Source organism: Monodon monoceros, unplaced genomic scaffold, assembly GCF_005190385.1.
Source record: "Monodon monoceros isolate NGI ecotype Baffin Bay Population unplaced genomic scaffold, NGI_Narwhal_1 Super_Scaffold_16, whole genome shotgun sequence".
NCBI classification, from domain to species: domain Eukaryota; kingdom Metazoa; phylum Chordata; class Mammalia; order Artiodactyla; family Monodontidae; genus Monodon; species Monodon monoceros.
Genome location: NW_021703772.1, coordinates 45,092,869 through 45,108,120, shown reverse-complemented (window position 1 = coordinate 45,108,120; position 15,252 = coordinate 45,092,869). Strand labels below are relative to the sequence as shown.

At 34.4% G+C, this 15,252-nt stretch overlaps 1 protein-coding gene across 3 annotated transcripts in view; it reads right to left on the bottom strand.

The window, feature by feature from the left end:
• Positions 1 to 5,853: 5,853 nt before the first annotated feature.
• COL5A2 (collagen type V alpha 2 chain) overlaps positions 5,854 to 15,252 on the bottom strand; it is a 366,641-nt gene continuing 357,242 nt past the window's right edge. For 2 of the 3 annotated variants that reach the window (XM_029225091.1, XM_029225090.1), the window contains 5 exons: positions 14,531 to 14,638; positions 12,339 to 12,630; positions 10,507 to 10,694; positions 8,230 to 8,469; positions 5,854 to 7,544 (listed from right to left, as the gene is read on the bottom strand). In XM_029225091.1, coding sequence (XP_029080924.1) covers positions 7,398 to 7,544; positions 8,230 to 8,469; positions 10,507 to 10,694; positions 12,339 to 12,630; positions 14,531 to 14,638 — 975 coding nt within the window. In that variant the 3' untranslated portion in view covers positions 5,854 to 7,397. The remainder of the gene's footprint in view (positions 7,545 to 8,229; positions 8,470 to 10,506; positions 10,695 to 12,338; positions 12,631 to 14,530; positions 14,639 to 15,252) is intronic. The other variant, XR_003793913.1, reaches the window with a different exon arrangement.

Here is a 15,252-nt window from a genome sequence, read left to right as displayed (position 1 = left end):
AGTGACTAACAATTGTGGTCATTCTGTATCTCCAGCTGCCTTTCGTTATAAGATGTATCTCATAACAGTTTCAACTCTTGGGAAAATTGTTCACATTGCATTTCTACCTTCCTCTATTTATTACCATCTGAATCCACATTTTTTACTTCACATATGTGCAGACCAATCTCTTATAGTATTGATGGCATTTAACCATAATTGCTTATATATGTAGGCTTTTGTTACACACTCTTTAAATTGTGGTGAATCGTATTCTTAGATAAAAATAAATGCACTCTTCGTGTTTTTGTTTTTGCTTTTAACTTGTAAGATAGTACCATGGTAAGGCATTGATGTGAATTAAATATCATTTGAGGTGTTTGTTGATGGCATCAAAATCAAATCCAGCAGAGAATTAAAAGTGTAAGTTGTACAGGATTATGCTTAATTAGTACAATTTCATCTTTAGGGATCCTTATTATAACAGTCTCACTGGTATCTTTGCTTAGATTGATTTTCAACCAGAATTTTCATCTTTCTTCATATTTCTTTCTATTGGTCTTCTTGAGTTTAGTCATGAAAGGGCAAAAATGAGAATAGAAACTGCATTATTGCATGATGTGATGGCTCACATATCTTTAGATATAACACCCACTTTGTCTCCAGAGAGATGCTCCATACACACATCAGTTACATCCTCAGCCTGTTTCCTTTTCTATTCCCCATGTTAGTAAATATCATCATCTTCCATCCAGGTACCTAAGAAGCCAGAAACCTGAGAATAATCCTAAATCTCTTGCTGTCTCACCCTCTCACTCTTTCATCAGATTTTGTTGATTCTATTTCTTCAATCTCTTCAAGTCCATCTCTCTTTCTCCATCCTCAGTGGCATTGACTTCTCATTCCCCGTTACTTTTTCTCCAAACTTGTTCTAACTAAACTCTCTGTTGTCAGTCTCACTCACAGGAAAAATTCTCCCTGAGTATTGCTGCCGAGGTGATCTTTCCAATATGCAAATCACAACATGTAACTTCTTTGCTTAAAACTTCGGTATTTTGCAGTAAAGGTTCTATTGATATTTTGGATGGTTCAGATTTTGTTCAAAGGGATTAGCTTGCGTGCAAGATATTCAACATCTTTGGCCCATCCATAAAATGCCTAGAATATTTCCCAACTGTTATAATCACAAACACCCTCCTCACACATTTCCAAGGGTTCTCTAGAGAGTATGTTTACACTCCCAGCTTATAACCAAAAATAGCTGCCGAAAAAAAAAAAACTTCTTCAGAATAATTTTCAATCTCTTTAGCTTGACATACCTTCATGGTACCTCTTTCTACTTTAACTCCAAACAATCCCTTGTAGGCAGTCTACTGCCATGTCAGCCTAACTGGGATTCCCTGAACAAGCCACAGCTCTTAAGAACTGCATACCCTAATTTATGTTGTTCCTTATATCTGGTATGCCTTCACTGCTCAAGACACTGTCTTAATCCCTCACAACTCATTAAGAGAAAACCTTTTCCAGGTAGTCTTCTTTGCTCTCCCTCCTCTCCAAATCCCAGCCTACTTTAGAGGGCTTAGTTCTGTGGTTCCACTGTCCATACTCCATTTAGATCAGTTATAACCATGTGTTTATTCAATTCAGTTGGTATATTGGTCTGTTTTACCCACAAATGGTAAAATGGTAAAGACAGCCTATGAAGCACGGAATGACTTCCTGTAGCATCAACTGGATACTACATTCCAAACAAAAAATATACCAATATCCTTCCTTACATGAAATACACAAGCAAGACATGCACTCACAACAGATTCTTAGGCTATAGTGTAAATTAACCAGCCACCATTGTGAAATTGGTTTTGTTATGTGAATTTTAAGTTCCATTCTATTTTATATTTGTATCTGCAATTTTCACAAATGATATTTTAAGTTACTCGTCATCTGTTAAAATTCATAGATCTGGAAGATCTCCAGTGTATCCTCTTCTTTCTCCTACCCCCAGATCACGTCTGGCGGCACTATCTACTCACATTTACAGGAGCTCTAAGTAAACCAATTTGATAAAATGATTGTAACTACACTTTCCACATCCAGTGGGAAAAACAGACAGAAAGTGTATGTGAGTGTTTTCCTGCATCTTCTTTTACACCTATTACAATCAAACATTTTAATATTTGTCAAATTCTGATAGATGAAATTTAATATCTTACTGTTTTGGTTGCAGTTTTTCTTTCTAATGACATTATATTTCTTCCACATGTTTATTGGCCTTTATATTATGACTTTCTGAATTATCTATATAGGATTTTGCATAATTTTGCTTTTTTGTACTGATATTTAAGGGTTTTTTTTTTTGCAAGTAAAGTATAGCAAGTCTTTTCTGTCATAGTTATTACAAAAATTTTCCCTGTTTAAACAAGCTCTTATGCATGCTCATTGAGTTTTATAATATAGATTTAAAATTTTAGAATCTGATATTTCAACATTTTACTTTGTTATTTATATATTTGCTTTCATTACCATTCCAAGATTATTAAACTACTCAAAATAATTTAGGCAAATACTACATTTAGAGGTTTTTTAAAAAGTGAAATATTCAGTCCATTTGGGAAATGTCTTGGTTTAAGGACAAAGGAAGGAAACATTCTTTAAAATGATAAATGTCTATCAAGTAACTGTAACACCATTTATTGAATTAATGAGAATTAATTTAATTATACATTAAAAATATAGACATGTATTTATATATATAAATCTAATATACATATATAGATTCTTGTCTAAATACTCTTCTTTCACCATGGTCAGTAGATTTTTATTATTTTTTTCATATCTAATAGGAAGAGTGACCCATCTTTACTCAGCATTTCTGTTTTGGGGGGGATTCCTTAACATTTTTCTTGCATATTTTTGATTTCAATGAGCTTTAAAATGGTTTTGTCATGTCCCATGCTTTTAAGATCCTACAGGGATTTTAAGTAAGATTGTGCTAAACTTATATTTTAATTTAGGAAAAAGAATTACATTTTTCAAATACTGAGTTTCCCTATGTGAGAAAAAGGCACAATTATGCCCATTTTATCTTATTTTACATATCTTAGTCAAAAGTTATGTTTTTTTTTAATCAGGTTCTATAAATGTCTTATCATGTTAGGTCCTTAGTGTTGTATGTTGTTATTGCCTTTGTGGATAGAATCACTTCTTCTGTTATGTTTTCTATCTAGTAATACAAATAGAAACAGTAATCAAAATACAATAGCAATAATGACATGTGCTTCATGCTAGTACATAAATCAACTATGAATATTCTCTAAATATACTTTTCCAGTTACACAGTAGATATTTTCTCATCATTCATTCAATGAATGTATTTTGAACAAACACAAATATCAAGCAGTATGTTGGATCCTTGTAAAGAGCCCCTGCCCTTATAAAAAATACAATTAATAGAGAAGATTAAGACTAATCAAATAATCATACAATTATAGAAAGCATCATAATTTGTGCTATAAGGAAAAAATACAAGGTGCCAAGAAAATTTATAACGGGGGATGTTATCTAACCTGGGAGGTAGTGAAGGGTGAGGACTCTAGGAGAATTTCATGAGGATACAGCATTGAACAGAGCTCTAAAAGATGAGTACTAGTAAACTGGGCAAAATAAATGCAAATGCAGATGGCCTTTGACAGGATGGGGAATCTGGTTTAGGAAATGGACAGAAATTCATTGTGTGTGAAGCAGAGAATAAAGCAGATGGTGGCAAAATGAAGCTTGAGAATTAGGCAGGAAGTCAGGTCATGCCAGAGCCTCATAAAGTTTAAGTATTTTTGTCTTTATCCTAGAAGCTACCAGTGAAGATTTTTAAGGATGTGTGTGTGTGTGTGTGTGTGCGCGTGCATGTCTGTGTGTTGTGTTGGATGGTGGCGGAGAGTGAGGTGACATATTCAGGTTTATATTTCAGATTGATCGCTCTGGTTCTCCTGGGAGTAATGGATCAGAAGAGGGTAAGAATGGATGCTTAAAAACCTTTCAGAAGGCTATTGAAGGAGCCCAGGTGAGAAATAATGATAATGTGAGCTAGGATAGTGGCAGTGGAGGTAGAGCGAAGGGTATGGCCATAAGGAACATTTAGGAAGCAAAACTGAAAATACTTAGCAATGCCAGGGTTCTGGCATTGTAAGGGAGAGAGAGGTGACAAGAATGACTACCAGGTTTCTGGCCTGCCTAAATGGATGAATGATGAGGCTCTTCTCTGAGATAGGGAACACAGAACATAAATCAGCTTTGAGATATAAGTATAGTAATTTTTTGAAACATAATGAGCTACTAGGACTTCTGAAATCCAAATGAAGATGGTGAGTTAAACATTTACGCATGCATTTCTTGAGCTCCCAGGAAAGATTTAGGTTGTGTATATACATTGGAGCTATTGACATTAGATAGAAATGACATGGATAAAGCCGGTGATGAAAGAAAGAGTATTGAGTGTGAAGGTAAAGAGAAAAAGACTGGTCCCTGGGGAATGCTGACATTTACATACTGAGTAAAATGATCATTGATAAAGGAGACTGAGAAGAAAAGCTGCTCTTGGGTAAGCCAGCCAGTCTGATAAAAAAAAAAAATCATCCTACTGGCATGCCCCACGCTCCTTAGGCTTTTGGTTGTCTTTGCAGCATCACTGCCTTGGTTTGCCACTGTTGGACCTCAGCCCCCAAATCAGCTTTTAAGAGATTATTCTTAGTCTCTCCTAAAATTTTCATAATTTCAAAGAAAAGCGTTATCTTGAGGTGTTCTTTTTTCATGGTGGGATAGGAACTCTAAGTGAGGTGGTTCCAATGATTATTTTTTTTTCCAGATTTTTCTTGCACTTGCTTTCTGCCATATAACAACATTGATGTGAGAAGAAATGTTCTCTACAATTTCTTTGAATCTTTAATTTAAAATAAGTTACATTGAAACTGGCTCATTTGCCAAATTTTGTGTTAGGAGTCTGGGACTTTTTCGGCATCGTCGGTGTTTTCTTTGCTATTTTTCTTCCTTTCTGTTCATTTGGGGAACTCTCATTTGTATTTTTAATAAAGTAATAATAATTTCACCATCCTCCCCAGCTGCAGATTATTTCACTTTTAATTATGCAGAGTTTGGGGTGTGTGTTGGACATGACGGAAAGAAGTACACTCGTCTAATGAAACCTACAGATATGGAACAAAGGCAAGAAATTTGAGGGATTCTGGAATGGTCTGGGACAGCCTTTTATTTGTAACATTCCTGAGGTTCAAATAAGAAGTGGTATTTCTATAGTTGAAAATTATTAGTGCTTTTGACTTAAGAGAATCACCACGCATTTCTGGCTCATCTAGCTGAACTTGTACAACTTGTATAGGTTGGACTTGGAGGACGTGTTACTACAAACAAAACTCACAAATCTTTAGATATATACATATTCAAATATTCAAAATCAAGACGTGGAGCTCAAATAATAACCAATTTGGGAGAAAATATTGTGAAATAAATATTGAAGGTAAAACTCTGCAAACATTTAGGCTAAATTCATATGTGATACACTGGGACATACGTTTTATTATCACAGTTTATTCAACCATGAAAAATAAGTTGCTTTTCTCTTGTTATCAATAGTCAGTACCCTGAGATTTTTAAGGGCATAGAGAGTGATAATTAGTGTCGTGTTGCCTTTGTGAGTGATGCTGCAAACTGATTTTCTTTATAAGCCAGTATCTACATGATGAAAGGTATTTGTTGTTTTATCTTTTAAACAAATGGCAAACAAAGAATACCACAACACCTAACTTTTCACTACTGAAAATGAAATGGATCTAATATGTTCAAAGGAATTCCACGAAACGAAAGCCATTGACATGACAAAAGCGTGCATTTAATTCAATGCTTTGCAGAGATACATCACTAAAGTTGTGTGCATGGCTTGTCCTTTGGGATGGTCCCAGCTGTTTATTTTTAAAGAAAAAATAAAAATGGAGCCAACAAATGCAATTAAGGAAAAAAAATCCTTGAGACATAAGGGGACCTACATGTTCTAGTCTAAGAAACATGCAAGTATTACAAAACATTCCAGATACAGTATGACAGATGAACAGTGAACAGGCACTGGAACAATGCTCCTTCTTTCAGAAACGGGAAGTGTAACAGTTATGTTTTCACAAATGGTATTGATGAAACCATCTTTATTTTAAAAGAATTTTATAGAAGGAATTTTAGCACCATCATTAAAGGAAAAATAATAATACACTTTAGCCCTGCCTATCTCCAGTCTTGGAATAATCACAGAAGCATAGCACCTTTTAGTATCTAAAATATAAACAAGACTAGTAAGTCCATCCCAGCTTGTAGAGATGAGGTAGCTCATGCTAAGAAATGTTGGGTCATTTTTCCTATGAGAGTTCAAAGGCCAAATGTTCTAATTCCAATCATCAGATTTGATTAGAATCAGCTCCACAACTCTGAGTTTCTAAATCCTTTTCTTCATTATAGGCCTCAGGAAGATGAGATTGTACATGTGGAAGACTCTCAACTTTGGGTCCTGAACATTTTTTTTAAAGTTATGTGGAAATTATTTAGCATTCTATGTTTTCTTAAACAAGGAAGTTCAAATGTATTTAACGGTATACTCATTTAACTTCTACCTATATTGATAGATCGAGTCAAGAGGGAAAGGTAGCTTTAAAATTGAATGAGGAAGAAGTCTAGATTCACCACACTTTACAAAAATTTAGGATTACTTTTTTTTCAGAAATTCCATTGAATATATACTATTTTAACATTCCATTTAAGACAGTGAGAAACTGATATGTTTTTCATGGTTCCCTTTAAAGAGTCTCCATGTTAGTTATACAATATCAAGACATGCATGTGGGTTTCAATCAGAAGGATAAACATTTTGCTTTCATTTTTAATTGATAATCTGGAAATGAGAGGTCCCAAAAGGGCACTACTTTCTATTTTTCCAACTGCAGCCACGTGAAATAAACATGTGTTGTGGTCTTACATACCCCACTCTTTAAGCTATCTGCCAGGAAGAAAGATTTTCTTATAAATACTAAGCAATTTTGTCATTACATTGAAATAAATTGAAGAAAATGGAGATTTATTTATTCAAACAGTTTACTTTTTTTAAAGGTTGTCATAGTCATGGATCATCTTAAACCTAAACCGCTTATTGAAAAATATTTTAAATCAATTAAAACTTGAGGATTGTAAGTAAAATAAATATTCTGAAGGATAAGGAGGCCAGGCACTTAAGACCATATATACAATGCTGATGCAGGATCAGGCATTACTTCAAGAGTCTCAGGATCAGCTTCAAACAGTCAAAGTCCTGTGAATGGTGGTGGTCATTGAGGGTCGGGGTGGTGCTCATTGTTGATGTATCTCGGCTTGCTTCACACAAAACAAACTGGCCCAACTTCGATGCCAAATTCTTGGTCTGTACTGCCGACATCCACAGGGGCAAGATCTATAATGGGCAAGCGTGCCACATTCTGTGTTCTATATTCAAAGATGGTCTTGCCCACATTTCCATTTCGTTTCTGGAATTAAATGGTACAACGGGTTAACAGCATATACAAATTACTCCAAAGATTTTGGACAGCAGCTTCCAAACCAGTTTTTATAAGGTAAAAGCAATGATTTTTAGAGCACTATTTAAAAGTAAGAGCGCTGCTAACATGAAGTGAGATACTGGCATAACTGGCAGGCATTTCTCTCATTCTTTAAATTGAGAAAATGACCTTTATTCATTTGCAGCTTCCCAAATGGTCACTAACAATATAAATTATGAAAGCCTTTTTGATTTTCACAAGTGAAACCATAATTCATCATTAACTATTTCCCTTTTTTATATCTAGATATGCAAGGGGGAAGACATATAAATCAGTGAAAAATGTAAGGTAACTCAGATTGATTGCATATTTTAGAATCAGGAAATCATAAGCATGGAATTGAGATTAAATAAACTAAGTAACTTGCAGGAGAACCAAAGTGAGTTTGCAAAAGAGCTGCAAGGATGCAGTCCTTTATTGTTTTGTATTAAAACCTCTACCGGTATTTCACGTACCAACACACATTCAAATTTACCCTAAGGAACAACTATAAACAAACTGCTGTTGTGTTTATATACAGGGTAAAATTGCCCCCACTTCTAGTGCCAGGGCAGTATTTTTAACAAAATGATTTTTTTCTTCAACCAGATCAATATGGATCAAAAGTACTTACAGAGCAAGTATCATGAAGAACTACATATCTGAATCTAACATTTCCCTCTGCTTTGATTTCTAAGTCATTTGACCCTTTGAGAACCACAGCTTTCTTGAAGTTCTTAGCTTGATCATCCATGTATCCTACACTGTTTTTACAGATGTAAGTAATGTTCTGGGAGGCTTCTTTCGATAAAAGGCGCAAGAAGGTCATTTGTGTAATGGCTGCATTAGGTGACTGGTGGTCTCCATAAACAAACTAGAAAAACAAAAAGAGTCTTTGTTATATGTGTCTACCCCTCTTGAGTTCTTATGGTTGGACTAATAAAATTGGCACAAGACAGATTAACAGGAGAAAAAGAAACAACTTTAAATCAGGACACAGAGGTCTCATAGAAATGGGACCTAAGAAGTGGCCAAAGCAGGCAGCTTTTATACTTTTTAGACAAAAAAAACAAAAAAACAATAAAACAATAAATTTGAAAGGAATTGACAGGACAAAGAAACCTAGGTTTGGGTATGTAATTGGCAAGGAATTTAAAGTTTGGGCTTGGGTAGTAAATTAATAAGGAAGTAACAGGGTTTGTTTATACAGGCTTCTTGGCTCTAAATTCCCTGTCTCTCATGATAAAAATGTCTTTCTGTCCCCCAGTACAGGAACGGTACCTTTCACAAGGGAGATTTATTTCCTGCTTTCAGGGAGACAAAGAGCAGGGTCAAAGTGTCCCTCTTGCATCAACCGTTACTTAAATAACTTTAATTCAAAATAATCAACATGCCACTGAATCATATTTTGGAGCGGCCTGCCCTGGGCCCCAATATATGTAATACTGATTAGTTTTATAGTGGTGTGTGTGTGTGTGTGTGTGTGTGTGTGTGTGTCTGTGTATTGATTTCAGACAAATTAATTTTGAAGAGTATTACTTCTTTTGAAGAGTATTATTCTTTCATATAACAAGATATTATACCTATATACATAAAAATATCTTAAAATTTCTATGAATATTCACAAATAAGAAGCTTTGTCCTTACTACCCCAAACAAGTGGTGATGAAACCAAAGCTAATTATAACTCACCAGAGAAAGTTTAAGTATTTTTAAATTTGCTTCTCTATTTGTTTAAAAAAAAATCTTGAATATTACTTTTTAGAAGAAGTTATATACTTGGGCATAGGTTTGGATATTCAATCATGTAGCAAAAATAACTCACTGTTTTTATTGTTAATTATAATAAGAATTAGGACTTAACTATTGGTATAAAATCTTTTTTAACCCGACTGTTATATACTTGTAGGAAATATGAAGTACGAGTTTTCCATTAGCTAAAACAAATAATCAAAAATAACTTCCTACAGGATATTTCCTACCCATCTTCTACTTTGAGCTTTACTTTCAATGCTCCTATATGAGCTTTTTACATAATATGCTAACTAAATTACATTTCACTTAGGTATATTTAAATTAAAAATTTTTCCTTTTCATTAAATAATGGTTGATTCTAGTATATCCTACATATACCCATAATGTCCTCCTACTGTGTTTATTATGAACAGGAGTTCTGAGAAAAGGTCAGGAGCAGAGTTGAGAAGAAAATTTCAGAGTTAGGCTGCCATAAAGAGATCTGGAATAGAATTAGAATCTAAACACTGGACCATGAAAGAAACATAGAGGGGACTAGACTCAGAAAAATATCAATACAATTTACATAATCATAAAAATGCCTTAAGTTTAAATAATACTAAAAGGTTTGCAAAGTGATTCAATCATTAAAAATAATATTATAGTAATTATCTAATATTTATCCATAACTTACCAAATACTAGACACTATATTAAGCATCTTATATACACACAGAAACTATGAGATAAATATTATTGCCCTCACTTTAAAATGGCGAAACTGAAGCTGCAAAAGGTTAAGTGACTTCCTAAGGTCCCAAAGTTAGTAAGACATCCAGGTATGAGTCACCTAGGTCTTCTGACGCTAAATATACTTCCTGTCTTCCAACTATGGCAAGATCCCTTCAACTCTACTCCACAGTCAGTGTCATATGCATTAAAGGAGCTAATATGAAAAAATAATTACTTTTGTACATTCCATCAATGGGAAAATTATCATTCAAAATTTATGTTAATTTAAATCATAGTAATGTTTATGCAATGATACTGCAGTTGTAACTAATGAGAATATATCACTTCAAAATAAACCCAGTCAAAAAATAATAGCACAGTCGTAAATACATACAATAAATAATGACAAGCAATGAATACAATTTTAAGTAAACATATTAAATTACCTGAGATCCTCTATTCATATCAAGACCATACCAAACAGGCTTATTATCAGGAGATTTGCTGGCCCACCAGGTTTTACGTGGTACACTGGATGGGTTTGCTGAAATACATGTTTCTCCTGTTTCCATGTTGCAGTAAACTTTGATTGCATCTTCAACAGATCCCTGGTTAGGATCAATCCAGTATTCACCTATTTTCCAAAATAAAAATATTTGCTAAATAAAAAGAATTTCAAACATGATTATGAGTCTCTAAAAGAATTAAGAGAGGGTTCGAAAATATGAAGTCATTGATTAAGGACTCTTTGAAGAGAGAATCACAGTTAAAGAAACACTCTGCAGCTAAGGAAAAAGTAACTATTATGCAGTTGGGCCCTTTCTACATGCCAGACACCTTGCCAAAAGGTGTCTAAGGCTCAAAACACAAATGTGAAGAAAATATCATTATACCCATTTTATAAATGAGAAACTATACCCATTTTACAAATGAGAAACTATACCAAAAAGAGAGAATCCACAGTAAGTAAGCAGCTTTGCCAAAATGAACGTGTTCCCACTTAATTTGTAAAGCCAATATTTTAAAACAAATAATAATGGAATGTAATAAAATAATGTATTCGAAACTACGAATAAAGTAAGTAAATGAGTCAAACTACAATTAGAATGCTATGAATTATCTCACTGGCCTTATTTAGAATTGATCTTCTCATGTAGAAGAGATCCTTGAAGCAGGCTATACCAAGATAGTGCTTGGTGCTAGAGATACAGTCAGTAAACACACAAACTAATAAATTTTTGTGCATATATGTCTATGTACACATCTGTGTGTATATTTTGTACGTATATAAAATATATGTATATATATTACATGTATATTTATATATGTATATATAAATATATACCATTTATATAATAGTATATGTAATATATGTATAAAATATATAAATATATGTATGTATATATAAAACGTATGTATAAAATATATAAATATATGTATGTATACATAAAATATATATATAAACTATGTAGGAAAAACTGCATTTTAAATGAAATGAAGGGGCATTTATTTGGTGGTGGGATGTAAGGTATAGAGTTAGTAATCGAATTGCTTATTCTGCAAAGATAACAATTTTAGCTATCCCTGTTAATATCATTTCAAAGTTAACTGAAACTCTTAAGCATTTCATAGCTCATTCCTATGGCCTAGGATCTTTCTTTTCCAGGTCTTATTAGATTAATCAAAATGATAGAATTTTGCAAACTTCAGGCATGGCATATACAACTAGAGAAAAAGACTATTTAATTCCAAAATATTTTATAACATAACTATAACATAATCCTGCAGCAGAGATTACTGAAGTGTGATTTGTAGAACAGTAAATGACATGAAAAGAATTCCATATTCAAATAAATTTGGGAAATAAAATTTATACTTTATTCTACTCTTGATGATCCAACTATATGTTAGCATATTAAATCCCTGAGAATTACTGAGGTAACCAAATATATTTAACCTTGCGTAAGCAAGTATTTTGGACATTTATATCACCACAAAATTATCAATATTTTAAGACTTCTGGATGGAAATGGAACTACCACCGTGAAACTGGATCATGAATAGGCTACGTCCTCTATTAAAGCGCTTAGCTTCTCACGCCCTAATTTTTCATATCATTGGCCATCCCCACCACTAAACCACAAACTCTGTGACTGTCCACCATTTTCTCTCTTGTGTCTATCACTAAATAGAGAGTAAATAAAATATTTTGGAATGCATTGGAGAATTACACATCAGAAGCAATGAGCTTTGCTCAAATGGGCAGCTGTCTACTCACCGCTCTGCTTTGCAGAATGGCAAAGCTTTAAGTCATCACAAGTTCGGGCTGGGTGCTTTCTAGAGCCATCAGGGCTGCGCATGGTTTCGATCTGACTACTGAGTGACTTCAGGGTAGCATGCACCCCTGGGTCCGTTTTGTTTTTGTCATCAGGAGCTGCCTGATCTTCAGTAAATTCTGGAAGTGGATCTGGCATGCTCTCATCATAGTGCCCCATGATATCCCCAAGAGCAGCTGTAAGGTGGCCAGGGGGACCCGGAGGGCCAGGGGGACCAGGCTCGCCAGGAGGACCCTAATTTAAAAAAATTGGAAATACATTTAACACATTTTTTTGGTTTTTGTTTTTCTATTGGACGCAAAGGCATTGATGGGACTTGGTGCAGAGAGAGTTACAATGCAACACCCCAATGTGATGGTACTTGGGAGATCTGTGACTCATGCCCTTTTTAAACTAGATGGTTCTGGCCTGCGAACCTGTAACATTCCAAGGGTGAGAAATGATGCATAATTGCTTTTCAGGCAACCTATCTGCAAGTTGGCATCTGAGGTAAATAAAGAGCAAAGCACAAAATATTTGCTTTGATGTTTACCCTTGAAGATGCAATACACTTTATGTTAAGAATATATAGATATGCACACTCATTTCCAAACTATTCTGGGCAAGGCACAACTAAGATGTTTTAAAAGGATTTATGGACAGAAGCTGAATGAGGATATGTAGAGGAGTTGTGGGTGCTAGTTCTATAAGACTATACATCAACGCCAAGGAAATACACACAAGAAACACCCACAAGAGAATTTCCCCGTATTCCCAAATAAGGGGGAAAGCACAGGAAGTCTTTTTATGTGTATTATTTAGTGTGTAGATCAAAATCCTCTCTACACTAAACAAAACTGGAGGAAGTTCTCTTTGCCCTTTTTATTAGCAAAAAATAAAGAGCTGTCTTACTTTTTTTTGCCGAACAAGAACTACTAGAGCAAAAGGGAGATAAGTACAAAAATTGGCAGAGGCTAGAAAAGTGGATCCTCTCTATTAATTTCCTTCTGCATTTTCTCAAGGAAGAACTCAGCAACTTGAGAGAATTAACCAACAACCTGAAGATATGTGTGGTCCACATCTCTCGTGGGGAGTACAGTCCTGGCAGGCAGAAGGCTGGAGTTCTGTTACTGGCTCCGCCACTTGTTACATGGCTCTGGAAAGTTGCATCAACCTCTAGTGCAAACATTTCCTCACCGTCAGGAGACTTTTAAATCTGTGTGGCTTTTTTTTCTTTAAGATCATATCATGATTCCATACATTCCTTTATGCTAATCTCAGGGGAGGAGATCTTTTTTCTATCAAGGACCACTAAAACACAAGATGAAGTCAATCGAGAACCACATAAGTCAGAGGTATTCCAATTCTGTGGCTGTTTTCCATTTAAAGATAGAGAAATAAACAAATAGAAAATATTCCTCTTGACGACCACAGGAAATGTAAAGCTATTCTTTCCATGTAATAAATATTTGGCTTAATGGTATTGACAATAAAGGGCAGAGACAGAATAAGAAAAGGAAAATAAAACCAAAGAGGAAGAAACACGAGGGAGGGATGCATAAACTCATATACACACATGCACATATATACATGCAAGCATGGCAGATAGAGGAGACTGTTTCTCAAAGTTTGTCTTCTAAGAAGCCAAAGTCTAACTAAAGTAATTTTTATAGCTTTACATAATCCTCAAGTCAATACTACAGAAATATTTTATTAAAAGTTTTCATTGAAATCCTTTCTGAATTTCATTTTCAGTAAATAACTCTTCGATTTCATAGGCTTCACTTTCCAGCATTTTCATGAATGAATGCATTCATCAAATCTCACATTTAGTCTATTGCCTTTTAAAGCAAAGCAACATTTCCATAACTCTAATTATAATACAGTCATAACTTACTATTTGCTTTCATTGATATCACAAGAAGTCAAGGTCTAGGTAGCTTGGACTCTGATTTTATATACTCTGAATAATCTGTATTAAAATGTTTGAAATAGCTACTTATACAGACAAGCTCTTATGTGACTTTCAGACTTGTTTTCAGGGTTCCCTGAAGTCTTTTGTCCATCATGCTGCACAGACATTCTTTAGACAGAATCCAAGCTATAAGAATCAATAGAATCAATCAATCACTTGCATACAAATCTGTGATTTTACCTCAGGGCCTGCTTCTCCGACACTGCCTCGTACACCAGGAGGCCCGATGGGCCCAAGTGGCCCAGGGTTTCCTTCTTTACCTGAAGGACCAACTGGGCCTGGAGGACCCTGTAAGCAACAAAGACTGCATTTTAGATTCTAGGAAGAAAATCTTTACAATACCTTTCTCTGATCAAAGAACTATTTCTTTATGGAATTATCAGAGTGATTTCTCATATTCGTTTTCCTAATGACTAATAAATGGAGTTCTAGCACTTTCTAATGTTTACTACTTCATCACACATGAATTTTCCACCATCCATGCAAGGTAAAAGACCAGTGTCAATTAAAAACGTTAATGGACGAGTCATCTACTTTTACTGGTAGGCAATGTTTCATCAAATTTCATGTATTGTACACCTAACTAGAAATTCAATTAAGTAGGAGTAAGAAAATGACAGAAGGAGTGTCTGATATAAATTAAATTTGTGCGCCTATACCCCAGAATCTCATCACATCCTAGTAATTTTGATACTGTTCTCAATTTTATGTGTGATTTGTTTGCACTGTATTTAGATACAGAAATACACTAAATACACTGTATTTAGATGCAGAAATTTTTTCTAATGGTTTTCCTAAGTAATTATGTGTGTCAATTGTCTTACGGCATTAATGACCTATTAGAGGCAGCATTAATACTAATATAGAATTTCTATAAGCTTCAAATATTGGTTTCATTTTAT